The 17667-nt window shown below is 41.9% G+C and overlaps 1 protein-coding gene across 33 annotated transcripts in view; it reads left to right on the forward strand.

Moving 5' to 3' along the window:
* The window catches only part of CLASP2 (cytoplasmic linker associated protein 2), a 140701-nt gene that overhangs the window by 16476 nt on the left and 106558 nt on the right, over positions 1 to 17667 (forward strand). For all 33 annotated transcript variants that reach the window (XM_064169650.1, XM_064169628.1, XM_064169636.1 and 30 more), the window contains exons 3-6: positions 10813 to 10916; positions 14257 to 14348; positions 14648 to 14723; positions 16183 to 16280. In XM_064169650.1, coding sequence (XP_064025720.1) covers positions 10813 to 10916; positions 14257 to 14348; positions 14648 to 14723; positions 16183 to 16280 — 370 coding nt within the window. The remainder of the gene's footprint in view (positions 1 to 10812; positions 10917 to 14256; positions 14349 to 14647; positions 14724 to 16182; positions 16281 to 17667) is intronic.

Here is a 17667-nt window from a genome sequence, read left to right on the forward strand (position 1 = left end):
AAGCAGTACTACAAGAACTTTATTGTAAGTGTCTGGGAGTGTGGGTAGCCCAAGGGTTATGAGAGTAATTAAAATCAAGACTAAGAAAACAGCTTCCCTCAACAGAACATAAGGAACCAGCAGTTTCCCAAACCATGTTGTGTTGACTCTGCAGATTTGGCTTCTAATGTAATCTGAGAATGGTTCCACTAAATCAGGACAAAGACTCATATCTGACAGTGGTCCCTTTGCAGATGGCTGAGAATAAAGCAAGGTCAGGACAGACAAGCAGTGATAACCCCTTCAGTATGACCCCCTGGCTGTCAGCAGGCTGGCAGAGTAGGACCAGATGAAGCAGATTATGTCTTCAGTGTCTCCTCTGTCACTCACAGCTTTATCTGGTTAGTTTTTGAACCCACACAGACCTCTGGTTTTAAAGCATTCTGTAGCAAGGCTTAATTATGCCAAACTCTTTTGTACTGGCTTCCAGATATCTTGATGATTGCTAGATCTGGTGTTGGAGAGGGGAGCCATCATTTCTAACCTTCTTGACTGCCAGTCTTTGTGTTAGAGATCTCTTCTGTGCCTCTCCTCTGCTACCGTTCCTCCCTCCCCATCCCGGGCAGGAGTCCCAGTTCCATTGTTTCTTGCATACACATGGTTCCATGGTTTTTATTGTGCTTGTTTCCCCTTTCAGTGCCTTTCTGTGTAATGCTTATGAGCTGAGGAAGCTGTAACAGCACAGATGCAGCATGTGTTTATAGTAGCATAATTCTGTTTTGGTTGTATTATGCCATCTATTATTTTCATAATTACTGATCATCTATTTCTTTGTTCCATCACTGCATCCTGAAAATTGACCTAATGTATTCATGAGACTGTCTACCATAACAATCTCTTTCCTGTGTAGTGCTAGTATATGGGGTGGTGTTTCTTTCTTCATGCCTTTATCATTATGGTACCTTCATTTCTGTAAGACTTCTCGAACAAGTGGAAATTTCAGCTGCACTGAGTGAGCTGAATTACCTCCTAGGCAGCTGTTCTGCAGAGAACCCTTACAGCTTGGTGAGGTACCACTGCTTTTCATAAAATCTCTCTTGTCTCTTTGGTGCTGTGTGCTCTGACTAGAGTGAGTTCTTTGCAGGTGCCAGAAGAAAATAAAACCATTTAGCTTGGAAAACAATCTTAAGATCATCAGGTCCAACTGCTAACCCAGCACCGCCGAGTGGACCACTAAACCATGTCCTGGGTTACATCTCCATGTTTTTTATATGCCTTCAGAGGTGGTCACTCCACTGCACAAGGACAAGGGAGGTTATTCTGCCCCAGTACTCTGCACTGGTCAGGCCACACCTTGAGTGCTGTGTCCAGTTCTGGGCCCCTCAATTCAGGAGAGATGTTGAGGTGCTGGAACGTGTCCAGAGAAAGGCGACAAAGCTGGGGAGGGGCCTGGAACACAAATCCTATGAGGAGAGGCTGAGGGAGCTGGGGGTGTGCAGCCTGGAGAAGAGGAGGCTCAGGGGTGATCTTATTACTGTCTACAACTACCTGAAGGGACATTGTAGCCAGGTGGGGGTTGGCCTCTTCTGCCAGGCAACCAGCAATAGAGTAAGGGGACACAGTCTCAAGTTGTGTCGAGGTAGGTCTAGGCTGGATGTTAGGGGGAAGTTGTTGGCAGAGAGAGTGATTGGCATTGGAATGGGCTGCCCAGGGAGGTGGTGGAGGCACCATCCCTGGAGGTGTTCAAGAAAAGACTGTCTGAGGCACTTAGTGCCATGGTCTGGTTGACTGGCTAGGGCTGGGTGCTAGGTTGGACTGGATGATCTTGGAGGTCTCTTCCAACCTCTTTGATTCTATGATTCTACTTCCCTGGGCAGCCTGTTCCATTGCTTTACTGGAGCAATCAATAACTGCTGTTTTTCTAGGCAAAACCTCGTTTTTGTATAGCTGTATTTTGTCATAAAATACCTGGAACCTTAAAAGTGTTTTTATCCTAATAAAGAGCACTCTCCTTTGGTGACTGGAGATGTTCTTATTTGTGATTCAGAACTTCATAAACGAAGGCAAATTAACAGTGCATTACCCAACTGTAACATGGAATAGCTTTTCTTTTAAATATTTTTTTCCCTTCCTCTGTTTAATTTCCTGTTCACTTAAGATGGGGAATAGATTTAAGGACAGAGGAAAATAACTGACTGAATATTTGTACTCATAAGCATTATAGGCTTTTTGCAAAGAAATATAAACCTTAAATGCTTTATTATTAGTTCAGTCTTGACAGCCTACATATATGCCATAAATTAGGTTTGGACAGAATCAGTACAATAGTTTTAGGACAGATGCTTTCCAGTGTTCTGATGAGCATGTTGGTGATCTTTGTATTGAAGTATAATGGCTGATAAGAGACTTAATTCAGTTTCCTAGGCAACAATCTAATGTTGCATTAACTTTCTTCCAAGGTGTTATCCTTTAGTGGTTAAACACAATGAATGCTCCCTGCAGCTGGGGACTTAAACACACAAATTTGGAATCTCTTTCTGGGATTTCCAACGAAGATGCTTGAGAAGACTTTACAAGCAATAAATATCACGGTCTGGGTTAGCTTATAAAACTAGGTGGCTCTGTACTGGAAGAAGTAACTCAGATTAAGGAGAGTTTGAATGTTACATCTTTCAGTATTTAAAACTGCTGCTTGTTCTGTGATTAAAAGAGATTATGTAACAGTCCATAATTACCCTGTCACAGTCTCTCTTCCTGGGTGATGGCATTAATTATTAAAATATTAGGTATAAAAGCATTTAGAATTATGGTCAAATATGCTGGATAGTTTCTGGGAAAAGTCTCTACTAATACTTGTGGTTTAATTTTCTAAAAGAGTGAAAGTTGCTTTGCCTTCTGAGAGTTATAGAATCACTAAGGCTGGAAAACACCTCTAACATCATTGAGTCCATCTGTAACCCAACCACCATGGCTGCTAAACCATGTCCTGCAGCACCACATCTACAGCTTCTTGAATGCCTCCAGGGATGGTGACTCCACCATCTCCCTAAGCAGCCTATTCTAATGCCTCAGTACTCTCTCAGCAAAAAGGTTTTTCTTAATGTCCAAGCTGTGCCTCCCCTGGCACAGGTTAAACCCATTTCCTCTCATCCTGTCACTGGTTACTTGGGAGAAGAGACCAACACCAGCCTCACTATGACCTTGTTTCAGGTAGTTGTAGATAGAGAAATAAGATCTCCCTTAACTTTCTCCATACTAAACAGCCCAAGCTCCTTGCCAGACTTGTTGCTCTTCTCTGGATGTGCTCCAGGGCCTTGATGTCTTCTATACTGTGGGCCCTAGAACAGAACACAGTACTGAAGCTGTGGCTGTGGTCTCACCAGGGCTGAGTACAAGGGGCACAGTCACTTCCCCTACTCCTGGACACTCCGGTTTTGATACAGGCCAAGATGCCATTGGTCTCCTTGGCCACCTGGGCACACTGCTGGCTGGTGTTCAGCTGGCCATCCAGCAGCACCCCACAGGGCTGCTTTCCAGCCACTCTGCCTCAAGCCTGTGGTGTTGCTTGGGGTCATTGTGGCCGAAGTGCAGGACCTGGCCTTTGGTCTTGTTAATCCTTCTGTTGCCCTCAGCCTGTCAATTAAACCTGTCCAGATCTCTATGCAGTGCCTTCCTCTTGCTACTGTCAAAGGAATGAGAAAACAAAAAGTATGTTTTAACGTGATTTTTCTGCACATATCTGTCCACAAAACAATTAGACTCCCATATACAGCCAAATAAAATATTGCAAAGTATATTTTAGTACCTGCAAGTTAAAGGAAAGATAGTTGCCAGGTGGAAAAGACCAAGCATAGACAGATGTTATATTTACATAGGTACATATATGTAAGAGTCTGGATATAAATATGCTTACTACACACAACTCCCCCGTGTGTGACTGCGTGTGTGTGTAACAGCACTTTCAGATTCTTCTTGCTGTGAAAAGAAACCAGTGGGTAAAACTTAATTTTGGGAGGTGGTAGTAGTAGTAGTGCCATATGCTAGGATGTGAAACCAATTTGAAGTGTTTACATTCTTTCCCAGGTGGCTTCTGTAAGTGATGGAAGAAGCTTTAAATGAGCCTCTTTGGAATGTTTTAAATGCTCTTTTAAATTTGTTGTCATAATTAAGCATGCAAATTGGTTGCATGATTTGAAGTAGTTGTAAGGACTTGCAGTGTGCATTTTTGGAGTGAATTTGAATTAAAAGCATTTGATATAAAAAAAATTGGAAATATTTGATTAAGACTGCATTTAGTTAAGTGATACCTAAAGTCTTAGGCTTTGGCTTTTTTTCTCCTGCTTCATGATTGAAGTTTTGGATGGGGGAGGAGGACAGAAGTGCAGCTTAAGATGTGATTCTTCAATAAGTGTTTTTAATGATGCTTGGAGAAATGCCTTCCTGAACACCATGAAATCCAAGCTACCACAGATATTTTGCATGCAGAAAACCAGAAAGTTCAAGTTCTAGGGACTGATTTTTATTCATCCTTTTTGCTTTCATTAATTTTATTTCAATTTTGAGACTAATGATATGACCTGCTGTAGAGTTCCAGATTAGAAATGCTTGCAGAACATGTGAAAACAAAACCTGGGGTAATTTGGGTTGGAAAGTCTTTCAAGATCTCTTGGCCCATATCTTTGCTTCAAGTATGGCCAACCTCAGGTGCTTGAAATGAAATCAAATCTTTTAATAAACTGAATTGCTCAGAAAATGTAAAGCAGACTTTGCTATGTATGTGAGAAAAGTCTTGTCTCAAAGATACTTCCTTGAACCAAAATGCAAGTCAGGTATGTTGTCTGATATTGGCCTCTGGTTTTACTGCCTAGTGACCTCAGGAAAAGCTGTACTGGATATGTTGTGGCTTCTTAAACAACGAAATTCTGACTCCTTGGGGCTGTTTTTCAGGGAAAGTTGTCAGAGCAGACCCCATTACTTGTATTGTTTGCAGAATAGGTGCTTTGCTTTTATGTTTTCAAATGTAACAAAAGGATGAACTTCCTGCAGCACCTCAAAATGCTTTAATTCTGTTTGCTTCCTTCTGTAGTTCATTGTCACAGCTGCAATGCTTTTCACCTTGGTGACAGGTTCCTTAGAGCTCTTAAAAATATTACATCCATAAAAATCTATGAAGCCTTTTAAAGCTCTTTTGTTCTGTCTGACTAACACTGGAATTTAGTTGGGATGAGTTCTACCTGAGTGATAGGCTATGATTTAGAGTGTCATCTGCTTGCTGTCTCTGGCCACTTCACTGTATGACACCTGGAAGTGCAGTGCCATGAGAGAAGAGAAATTCTGTCTTTCTTTGGTATCTGTTTGGTTCTTATTAATCCTAGTTCTTTAGAAACCTAGCCTGGAGCTAAGCAATTTCAGAAGATGACTCAAATGTTTGTTCTCTACCTTCTGATTTTCTTTCTGGTCTAATACATCTCTTGAAACGTTACAGATCTGAAGACTCTCTTCTCATGTTTCTGAGACTTGAGACCCTGATTGATTCATGGGTACAGAATATAAGAACATGTTTGGTTTTTCCTCCACTGCTGGTGCTGAAGAGTATATGTCAATAATCCCATTCATGCTTTTCTTAGTTGGTGCCTGGAGAGACACTGAGGAGCACACTGATGTCTGAGGTGGCTTTGGATAAAAGTTAGAGTGGTCTGGGTTTTATCTGGAGGAGGGGAGCAGCGAGGCCCTCTCTGAGCACCCACTAATGATTCATTTTTGAGAAGCAGAGATGCTGACAACATTTGGCTACCAGACCAGCCCTGTGGCTGGCCTGGTAAGAGCCTCTGTGGGATTCCTTTTTCTCATCCATCTTGACCAACAGAACAGTCTGCTCTGACTGCAAAGGCAAACCCTTTCCCTCCTTCCATTCTAGTGGCAGCTGGTCAATGCTGTTGTCAGAGCTGACAAGGTTTCTAAGAAAACAAGGAAGATATTACTGCTTAGGTTCAGTTTGTTTCTGTCCTCAAAGCCTTTTCTTTTAATGTCCAAGAAAAGAAGTCAGACCTGTCTGTTAGACTTCACTGAGGCTGTTGCCCTGCCAAAGGTTCTTAGTTGCTTAATGCTTTGAGTCTTCACAGCAGAGCAGACACAGACGGTCTGAAGTTGGTCCCAGAACTGGGTAGGTGTGAGAGGGTGTACACAAAATGGACACTGACAATGAGCAGGAGAGAAGGAATAGGGAATAGCTGTGAGCATTAATGCAAACTGAAAAGCTCCTTTTTTTTCTTGTGATGAAAAGGAACTCTTGTTGAAGTCTAACAAAAGGAAATCATGCTATCTGTGGCATGCTTTGCTGCAGGGGCTGATTCAATTTAAGCTGCTGAGGGTTTAAGGAATATATTGAGTGCCATTGTAGGCACTGACTTGTGTGGTTTACTTGTGTATCATCTTCAGCCCCAGCAGAGAAAGCAAAAGCACTCAGTCTCTCTAGGGTGTTAATCTGACTGTCTAGGATGGTTTTGGCCTTAACTTTTGTATCTCTTGTTCAAATAGTGGTGACAAAATAATGTCAATGTGTATAAAGGAGAATTTATTTAGTGTTACTGAGTTAGGAGTTGGAAGATAAATGATGGAAGAGAAATGAAAGGGATAATAAACTCTGTTAAGGATATAACAGGAAGGAAAAAGGTGCAAGTAGCAGCTCAGATTGAAATTGCAGGTCAGTTTGAAGTACATCTGGTAAAACTTAATGTAGGCTGTAGAAGATTTTTACTGACAGTTCTGAGGCTTTGATTTATGGTATGACAGTGTAGTCATCTTAACAGGAAAAGCTCAGGAGTGGCTGATAGTGGTAGGAAACTTTGACAACATGCTGAAACGTGACAAAAAGGCAATGGGCTATTACGCTTCCTGCCTCTGCAAAATGTAACCAGCAACTGCAAAGGGAATCAGTGTCTCCTAAATATAGATTCATGTTTCACTTCATATCAGCACAGATAAATAAAAGGAAAAAGGTTGCCAAATGTTGTTAGGTTTTCCAAAATCCCTTGGAAATAATTGAGGAAATGAGACAACAGAAGGAGATGGGTAAGGTTACTATAAAAGAGTAGGAGTGTGTGAATCCATGCTGAGTATGACAAATTATGTACTTCATTGGCTGACTTGTTAGGCTACTACTTGGAATGCTGTCTTCATAGAATCAACCAGGTTGGAAGAGACCTCCAAGATCATCCAGTCCAACCTAGCACCCAGCCCTAGGCAGTGAACTAGACCATGGCACTGAGTGCCTCATCCCAGCTTTTTTTGAACACCTCCAGGGATGGCAACTCTACTACCTCCCTGGGCAGCCCATTCCAATGCCAATCACTCTCTCTGCCAACAACATCCAGCCTAGACCTCCCCCAACACAACTTGAGACTGTGTCCCCTTGTTCTGTTGCTGGGTGCCTGGCAGCAGAGTCCAACCTCACCTGGCTACAGCCTCCCTTCAGGTAGTTGTAGACAGCAATGAGCTCTGCTCTGAGCCTTCTCTTCTGCAGGCTGCACACCCCCAGCTCCCTCAGCCTCTCCTCATAGGGCTGTGCTCCAGGCCCCTCACATCTTCATCGCTCTTGTCTGGACATGTTCCAGAATCTCAACATCTCTCTTGAACTGAGGAGCCCAGATGTGGACCCAGTACTCAAGGTGTGGCCTGAGCAGTGCTGATGTATGGTCCTGTTTTTTCTTCCTCACCTTTCTTTTAACTCTAACAGCAGTTTTCAGTTGTTTAGTTTGCAGGTTGCTTCTGGCATCACTCTGCATAAAAAAGGACAGGAATTGAATATTGCTAATGAGAACATGTATAAAACTGAAAGGACAATTATCAGCCAAGTAGATGGCTCAGTTGAGATCTGTTCTCCAGACTCTTCACTGCATTCAGTGCCCTTCTCTGGACCCGCTCCAGGACCTCAATCATATCACGTATGTCATGCTTTAAAATGGAGTCAAACAAAACTTGAGATTCAAGGGGAGAAAAAAGTCCAAGTGGTAGCCATTTGGACCCTTGAACAGCTCCCCCAGTCAGTTGTCCTAGTCAGAGCTCAGCGAGTGACAAAGGCTGGTGTGTTCTGTGCCTGCACAGAGAGAAATCTGCAGGCTGTGTCATCGCTTAGTTTAACTCAGTGACCTCAGCTCGGAGCTGTTCTCTGTGCTTGCCTTAGTGGAGCCCTGGTATCTGCAGCTCCGTCAACTGGCTCGGTCTGCTAATTAGTCACAAAGGAGCTGTGTTCCTGCAGAACTGGCCCTGGCTCTGCTCCCCTCCACTGCAGCAGCTTCTCAGTGCCTGTGCTCTGTTTTCCTTCCTGTAAAGCTGGGGGTGCCTTCAGCTGCCCAACAGTCAGCTCAGCATAGCAGACCTCACTAGCAACATATGGTGTGGCTAAAAGGTGTGTTTAGAAGTGCTGTGAAGAATCATGAAAGTACTTTTGGGAAGAAAAAGGTAATCAGTTAAGTGTATGACTGATAGGAAATTTATCAGATGGGCCATCTGTGTACATCCAAAAATCACTTCTTGGGTTGTGGATGGTTCTTCTGTGTCTGTGGAAGAGAAAGAAATCCCCAAGCACAACAAACTCAATCCATGTTAAGGAAACAAACACACCCTGCCAAAAAACCAAAACCCCAAAACCTCAATCCCCCACACCAACAAAACAACCAAAACCCAAACTCAACAATCCCCAAACCCTTTTCTTCAAACTGTAAAAGTGAAGTAGCTGTAGTAGTTTGTTGAGAGGAGAAAAGGAAGAGAAGATAGATGAAAAAAAAACCTTTAAAATTTTGGTGATGGTAGTGGGATATCCAGAGTCAAAAAAGGTAAATATTCACATTAGGGCAATTATTAAGTGTGCAGATACAGCAGGAGAGGAAATTCAAACCTAGCAGTCTGTGTGTCCAGTACTAATCATGGCAGAGAAGTGGCTGCTGGTTTTAATGTAGGAAGAGAGGATTGAGGAGACCACCCAAGTTACTGATTGTGTTCCCTTTCCTTTGCTGGCAGCTGTGTTGTTTACTTGTTGCTATAGAATTAAGTACAGATAAAATTCTTTCAGGTCTCCCTTTCAAAACACAGGGTGATACACTTATTTTGTTGTGAGTAGAACAGGAAAATGAGTTTTAGAGCAGTCAGCAGCTGAGTTCAGGCAGCAATAGGACAATACCATCAGGATATTTATCTTCCTCACGAGGAGAGCCTGAGGGAGCTGGGGCTCTTGAGCTTGGAGAAGAGGAGCCTGAGGGGTGACCTCATTCACGTTTATAAAGATGTGCAGGGTGAGTGCCAGGAGGCTGGAGCCAGGCTCTGCTGGGTGATGCCCAATGACAGGACAAGGGGCAGTGGGTGGAAGCTGAGGCATAGGAAGTTCTGTGGAAACATGAGGAGGATTTTTTTTCTGCTGTGAGGGTGACAGAAGACTGGAATAGGCTGCTCAGGGGGGCTGTGGAGTCTCCCTCCCTGGAGGTATTCAGGACCTCCCTGGATGCATTCCTGTGCCATCTGGTATAGGTGGTCCTGCTCTGGCAGGGCACTTGGACTAGATGATTTCTCCAAGTCTCTTCCAGTCCCTGACATTCTGTGATCAGGTGCTCAGAGGTGTAACAGCAAATACAGTAAAAGTGCTTTTTAGCTGCCACCATTTTATTTTCTTATGAAAGATGACCAAGTCTCCAGGAGAGCCCAGGTAAATGTGTTAGTTTCAGATGTTTGGAGTAAATGGCATGGCAATATGTAAACTGAGCCCCAGCGTGTGTGCAGGCCCCAGACAGAGGACTGGGAACTCGTGTAGCAGGGATATGTTGTATAGGGCTGATCTAAGCCTGCATTCAGACAACTTCCCTCCATAAAGTAACATTAACTTGTCAGATGTAGTAACGAACGTCACTCTGGATGAGAAAGCAAAAAGAGCTGGCAAGTCACTGCATTTTGAGTGAGCTCTGATTTTTGGGGCTGTGAAACCATCATAGAATGGTCTGAGTTGGAAGAGACCTCCAGAGGTCATCTAGTCCAACCCCCTCTGGAGTAGGCAGGAGCATCCTAAACTAGATGAGGTTTCCCAGAGCCCTTTTGAGCCTCATCTTGATTATCTCCAGGGATGGAGACCCAACCACCTCCCTGGGCAACCTGTTCCAGTGTTCCACCATGCTCATGATAAAGAACCTGCTCCTAACATCTAATCTAAATCTGCTCTTCTCTAGTATGAAGCCATTTCCCCTTGTCCAGTCACTGCAGGCCTTTGTAAACACTCCCTCTCCATCCTTGGTGTATTCCCCTATCAGTTACTGTGAAACTTAAGTTGTTGCTTGAGGACACTTGTTGCTTTTGCCAGTGCTTTAACTGAAGTCAGACTGAATTTCCAGATAATAAGCTATGTGAATAAGATGATGTAAAAACTTTTACAAGTCTTGCAGTTAAATAGTGAAATGTCATTTATTTCTAAGTGGGTTTTGTTTCTTTTTTTCCCCTCCACCTTAGTTGTTTCCTACTCACCAGGCCTGGCATTATTTGTCAGAAGAGCCAGACATTCAGAAGCCACTGGCACACTTTTCAAGGATCAAACTGAAGTCACTCCTGCAGTTTTTATGATGGGAAGCTTGTTTTCTTTTTAACCTGTTGGAGATAGTATTTCCTTCCATCTCTGTCCAATGCTTTTGTTGTTAGCGTTGTAACATAAAAACACATTTGAGACCTTTATGTGTTTTGACCAACTTAAAAGTGGCTTTTGTTTTTGAAGGAGATGCCTTTTAATCTGTTTCAGCAAATGTTTAAGTATTAGAAATTCTTCATTTATGTTTAATCTTTTTGCTCTCTTTCCTGTAGTTCTCCTGCCTTTGATAGATCGTATGGGAGATGCCAAAGACCAGGTTCGAGAGCAAGCACAGAACCTTATAGTGAAATTGATGGACAAAGCAGCACCCCCCATGGTATGATTACTTCATATAGATTGGCTGTAGGCTTCCAGTGAGCTTATGACTTAGCCATGAGCTTGTCTTGAAATGTATCACAGTGTTATAGTGTCTGTTTATGGTGTAAATGTTAAAGATACTATTGATGACTTGGCAGTGATGCATTACTCAGCTGAAGAGAAGAATCTCCACGAGGAAATGCTGCTGGTTTTGCACACCACAGCTAAATTCTAGAGAGATGTTTTCATGTTATGTGGCAGGAATTTGTTAGTTAAAGCATGTTTGAAGTATCATCCTAGGTTTGAGTTTGCTTAATGAGATTAAGTTTATTTGGCTCCAACTCTATTTTACTTCACTTCAGTTGCAGTAGTCCTGTGGTTGAAATGGAGCATTCCAACATAGACAATATGGCCTCTGGATGTGTGACAAACATGCTGTGTGAACCTTGAGCAAAGTGAAATGTGGTTAGCTTGCCCTCTGGCTTGTGATTTTAGGTAAAAGTTGGAGTTAAGCCAAGCAGCTTTAAAGTGCTAAACTTTGTGTTTCTACTGTGTGAGAGTCTGAAAACTGTGGGATGGTTCAAGAGGATTATGTTGAGCTATGATGTTATTTGGAACTCTGGGGGCTCTGATTGTCAGTAGCAGCTTACTATTTGAGTTTGAAGTTTGTGAAGAAAAACTGTTTCTGAGTTTTTTAAGTGAAGAAGTTAATAGAGAATGTCTTGAGGTTTTTTTGTGAATGAAAATTTCTTTTGCATGCTAATCATCACTTTTGTTTATTCATAGGTAAAGGTTTCAATGTTTGTGTGCAGGGAATAATAATCTGCAGGGAAAAAAATACTCTAACATGTTTTTTTGCCTGATAGGAAACCCAGGTAACACTTAAGGCAACTATAGAAACATATTTATCACCCTTCCAACATTGAGGCTTTTTCCCACATGATTTGATCACAGATCTGACAGGGTTTTAGGCATCAAAGTGCATTACTGTCATCCACAAAGACATCCCTTTACCTTTTTGTGAAATCTGGTTTTGATTGTATCCATTGGCAAAGAGAAATTGCAATGCTTTTGCATGCCTAAGTGCAAATAGTTCCCAAGTGACGTATTCCTGGTCCCAAGATGCTCCCAAGTGCCTGTCATGCAGACCCAAATGCACACCTACCTCTACCTCTAGCATTTGGATAAGTGCACAGCAGAGCATCTTGGTGGCCCCTTAATTTGAACACCTGCCAATAAAGAATGTGGTGATTCCTGCTGGGCCCTCATCATGAAAGAGTTGCAGGTTACTAGTCCATCCTCCAGTATCTGAAGAGTTGGTAGGCTGTATGCTGAGATGATTGAAAGCTTCCATCTCCTTTGAAGATTACTTGCAAAGTCAGAGACAGTGAAAGGTTCATGAGGTCAAAGGAGCACTGTAAGAGGAGGTATGGTTCTTCTGCAGCTCCCCTAGGGCTGGAGAAACCTGACTTCATTTGGCTGCTCTGGGACAACTTGTGCATCATTAAAAACTGGGATGAAAAGTATCAGTCATCCTCCCAGCAGGGACCAAAATCAGAGAAGTTCTCCCTGTGACTTCAGCACTAAAATACAGACTTTTACACTGCCCTGGCTGCAAAGAAACATTTCTTGGAAGAGGTGATTAGATGTAATTTTTTAGTGATAAGTCCTCTAAGTTTCTTTCCAATCAGCTCATCTTGCCTCTTGTAGCATGTTGTTGATTTGTTTTGTGGGATGTTTTTTTTAATGATCAACAATGAGATGTAGCTGGTGGTGGACAGGGGAGCATAAAAATAAGAGCATAGGTGATATAAACGCTTGAGTGGGACAAAGGGAGATAGACACCAGCTGTTGCTAGCGAGTCTTGGGAGCTGAACTGTCTAAGCAGACGTTAGAATTTCTCTTTTTAGAGGAATTGAGTTCTTAAAGTCAGGTTGATTTAGTGAAAGCATAACTCTGCTAAGTCTGCTTTGCTTGTTTCAGTAGTCTGCAGTTCTCTCTCTACCTGTTTGGTTTTCAAGGTTGTTTGGTTTGTTGTGTGTTTGGAGTTTTTTGTTCTGTTTTGTTTGGCTTTTACACCTACCAAGGAGATTGTCTTTTTTTTCCCATGTCTGTCCAGGGCAGTGAGTTCACTGGAATGATCCTTCCTTCCATAAAATCCTATTCTTTGTTGTTAAGCTATGCAGATTTGGCAAGACATAGTCTGCTTGTATTTTCTGAAGGTAATCAAGTATAAAACAAATAAACAAGAAACCCCAGATGGGACAAAACAATCAAGCAAGACTCTAATTGGAAGATGTTAGGTCTGCTCTGAAGCATGCTGCATCATTAATGAAGGGGGTGCAGCATTCCCTGTTCTTCTGCTGCCTGTTTTGTTGATCAGTAACTGTTGGGGAAGGTTTTGTTTGGAAAGGTGGTCACGACTGTGATAATTTGTATCTAATGCACGTGAGCAGTGGAATCGTTGTACATTGCAGTTGCAGCACTTCGGGGGTGGTGCTCAGGCTGCAAAATGTGCTATTGCCAGTGTGCAGCCATCACTAGGCAACACTCCCCGCGGATGCTGGCAAGGCTGTAATGGCAGCGCTGCAGCTGGAGGAGTTCCACTTGGACTCTGTGCATCTGCTCTGAAATACCCCAGAGAATCCCCACGCTCCCTAAGCTTATGGTTATGCTTCCTACACCGTAATGTTCAGCTAGAGGACGACAAGGAGATGGAAAGGTAAAAAAAAGCTAAACTGAGGAGGGGAAGACTGAAGGCAGGCAGTGAAAAATGAGTGCGCAGGAGGGTAACCGAGGCTTCGCTCGGGCAGGGAATTGTACTACAGCAAGCAGCACCAGCACAAAAGGAGAAATGAGAGCAGAACAGAAATGGAAGCAAAGGAATTAGAATGAATAGGGGAGAAATAATTGAATAATGGAAAAAAAAAAATTTACAAATAGGGGAGAAGTGGACAGCAGGAGTACAGATAAGGACGAGTGGAAATTTTGATAGGGGAGCAACGTGAAGCCAAAAAGAGAAGAAAATAGCAACTTCTGTTGTAGTTTTTCAGTGTTAATGTTCATTTTGTGTGTGTGTTAACTGTATGTATTGAAGAGCTGCTTTTCAAATAGCAAAAATATTCTTCAGAAAATCTAGCTGAGTGGTTTTGAGTAATTGATTTTTGGCATAGGAATAAGCTGTGTTCCATTCGGTGCATTTTATGACTTAATGTTATCTGAGAAAGTGCCCTCACTTTTCCAGTGGACTGGTCTTCTGGGGGGTTTTTGCAACTGTTATGGATGTAATTATAAAATGTGGATAGAATTACCTTGTGCTGTGCTCCTGGTAATCAGACAATTCCTTTTTGTTTTTATAGTACATTTGGGAACGCCTTGCTGTTGGCTTTAAACACAAGAATTACAGATCCCGAGAAGGAGTGTGTTTGTGTCTCATTGCTACCTTAAACATGTAAGCTTTTGGTTTCTATAGAGATCTCATGGTTCTAGCCTTCTTTTCAATGCTGTTTTTCTCTGAGACTAGTAATTTAGGAAGTCTGATGCAGTGAAACTAATAAGTAAGAACAATCAACACGTGATCTTTCTGAAAGGGTTTCTCTTAAGCATAGATGAAGGACTTGTAAGAGACAGAGCTTGACTGGTGTAAATTCATATATTATCAGTACTCAGATAAAAGTTCACTTCTGCATAAAGTATTTCCTGATTTTCTGTTAAAAAAACCCAGACACACATGTTAAATTTCTTTTTTAGTTATGGTTCACAACCATTAGTCCTCAGCAAGTTGGTGCCACATCTGTGCACGGCGTTTGGTGACTCAAATAGTCAGGTAAGTATTTTATTGCTTGCTTAGTGTTTCAACAACTGTGATGTGATGGAGGAGTGAAAGCAGAATAGGCATTTACAGAAAGCCAATAGGCTGGCTTCTGTACAACAGATCAGTATTTTCTACCATGAGAACAAATAAACCCATCTGAGTTAGTCCATCCATTGGAAGATGAAGGTAGAGTTGCAAAGGTAGCAGTGTTGTGATACACCAGCTCCTTCAGGTTTATCTTCAGAGCATCTAACTAGTCAGTACTGAATTTAGTTTGTTTCTTTTAGGGCATGTTAGAAAAAAAGAGGGGAGAGGAAAAAAAGGAATAATTTCCTCTAGGAATCCCTACATGAGACCTGTAATGGTCTGCCAAATTTGCTAAAGAGGTCATTACCAGGTGTAATAGTTTCCTAAATGGAATCCAAATGACGTTTGAGCACATCACAGGATCATAGGATATTAGGGGTTGGAAGGGACCCAAGGAGATCGAGTCCAGCCCCCTCTCCAGAACAGGACCACACAATTTAGCACAGATCACAGAGGAACACATCCAGATAGGCCTTGAAAGGCTCCAGAGAAGGAGACTCCACAACCTCACTGGGGTTTACCTGAAGTTGTACCTGAGAGAAAAGACTAAGAACACAGAGAGGATGAAGATAGCATTGATAGGACATGAGAAAATAAACTGTACAGATTTCTATGCAGATTTTTCTGGGTGTTGTGAAGTTGTCACCTTTGTATAGTGTAGCATTGCTCAAGTCTAGAGAAAAGATGTCATTCATATTTTGATAGAGCAGTTGTGGGCTGTTAGAACTCCTAGAAAGAACAGTACTAAAGCCATTGCAGAAATTCTTTCTAGAGAAGAACAGTGTTCACTAACATGCATTTGGGGCAGTTTTTATTGTAATTACTGTGGTTTTAAGAGACACTTCTGCTTGCTCTAAATGTTTGTTCCCCTTCCCCTATTTTGCTTGCACTCTTTATTGTGTTTGTGGTACCACATAATTGCTGCTGAAGGCAGTGAGTTAAAACACTGATCACTTTGACCTGCTGCTGTGGGCAGTCAGGTCCTTAGTTTTCCAGAGCGTCTCGCTGGATTAAGAAGTAGATGAGAGCAAGATGAAGTGTCAAGACTGAGTGCATGGAGTGACTTTTGGAAGTATTGTGTGCTGTGATTGAGTCCTAAATAAAGCCCTTTTTTTTTTTTTTTCTCCCCCACAAATATTATGTCTGTCTCAGAGCTGTTATTTCTAAGCTTTTTCATTCACCATCTGGAGATGCTCTAACTTGGAACAAATAGCATCTTGAAATAACAGTTGTATTTCCTTTCCCTTCCATCCTCACTGTTTCAGCTGTTTTGTGAAATGAGTTGGCATACAGGTCGATAGAAACTGGATAATTACTGGTTTGTCAGCAAATGCTGTTTTGGTTTCTGTAGCCCTGAAATTAACGATTGCAACTGTGCTTACAGGTGAGGGATGCTGCCATACTGGCCATTGTAGAGATTTATAGACATGTGGGAGAGAAAGTACGAATAGACCTTACAAAGCGAGGAATTCCCCCTGGAAGGTGAGTTAACTTTTGATTTTTGTAACTCTGAGCCACTCCATGTCAGTGTTTTTAAAAATACTGCAATTTTTTACTTGCTTTTCTAATGAACTTTGCTTCCATTGTGATGTTACTAGACTTTTTTTGGTAGTTATCTTTTCTTTGTGGGAGAGGCGTTCAAGTGTACGATGAAAAGCAGCCTTACGTTCCCCAGCTAAATTTCCTTCACTTGAAGAGAAGTTGAGAGTTGGACAGTAGTAGAAAAATGTTTCAAACTTAAGCAAATATGTGCTGAGTGCAGTGAGGAAGTAACTAGAAAATACTTGAATGTGTACATCTTGTTCCTTATTCCACAGCTGCTGTTTAGATTTAGTGTAGAAGAGTCTCATCTGAAGCATTTAATACTTTCCATGTATTGTGCATGTGTGAGAACATGTTTGTGTGTGTACATGTGTGAGTGTGCAGTGAAAGTGTGGAAAAACAACAAGCTTCTACTTTCTTGAAGGTAGTTACACTGGAAAACTTGTCCTCCCTTGTGTTTCTTGCTTATTACATTGTACCAGTCCTTTCCAATTTTGGGGTTCAGGGAGAAGGAAGGCAGTATTCAGAAAGCATGTTCACTGCTCTGTTAGACGTGCCATCACAGGGCATTGGATGTTTCTTGCAGAAGGTGCAAGGCAGTTTTGTAATGCTCTACTCCTTTCTCTTCCTGAAAAATAATTCTGAGCTTTAATGCCTGGTCTGTGTTGTGTGTAGTTCAGTTTATATGAAATGAATCACTGTTTTGTTGCTACCTAGGTAAGCATTGGCTTAATTAAGAAAGCCAGATGAAGTTTGAAATGGTGCTTAGTGGCAAAGACTGTTCATACAATAAAATCTTTCAGATGCCTTATTAAAACAAATTAGATTTAAAAAAGAAAAAACATTAGTCCCATATCAGTTTATTCTGAGTCTTGATTTCTCTGAGAGAGAATGTCAGAACGTATACTGTGCCACATCAGAGCCTTCTAAAACATCCCTAGCCTGAGTTTTTAGTGAGGGTTTGTAGGGTATCAAAATGTCATAGGAGAATGGTGTGGAATTAATTGTTTCACATTCCAGGCAGAGTTCAGTATGTTTGGACAAAAGCTTACCCTGTCTATGGGAACGGGAAGTTGTAAACATTCTCTTCTATTTAATGGCAATCACAATTTTAGACTATTAAGGGATCATATGGTTGCCACAGAAGTTCAAGCCATATTATTCCTACAGTACTGAAAACCTGAGTTTCATAGATTTAACTGGAACACAGCAGAGAAGATCCTTCTGGCATTAAGACAGAGTCTTGGACACCTTTTGGAATAGAAAATAAGGGTGAAAGAATGCAGATAGCATCAGCCTTTGTCTGCTCTATGCATGCTGGGTCTGA

Source organism: Pogoniulus pusillus, chromosome 32, assembly GCF_015220805.1.
Source record: "Pogoniulus pusillus isolate bPogPus1 chromosome 32, bPogPus1.pri, whole genome shotgun sequence".
NCBI classification, from domain to species: domain Eukaryota; kingdom Metazoa; phylum Chordata; class Aves; order Piciformes; family Lybiidae; genus Pogoniulus; species Pogoniulus pusillus.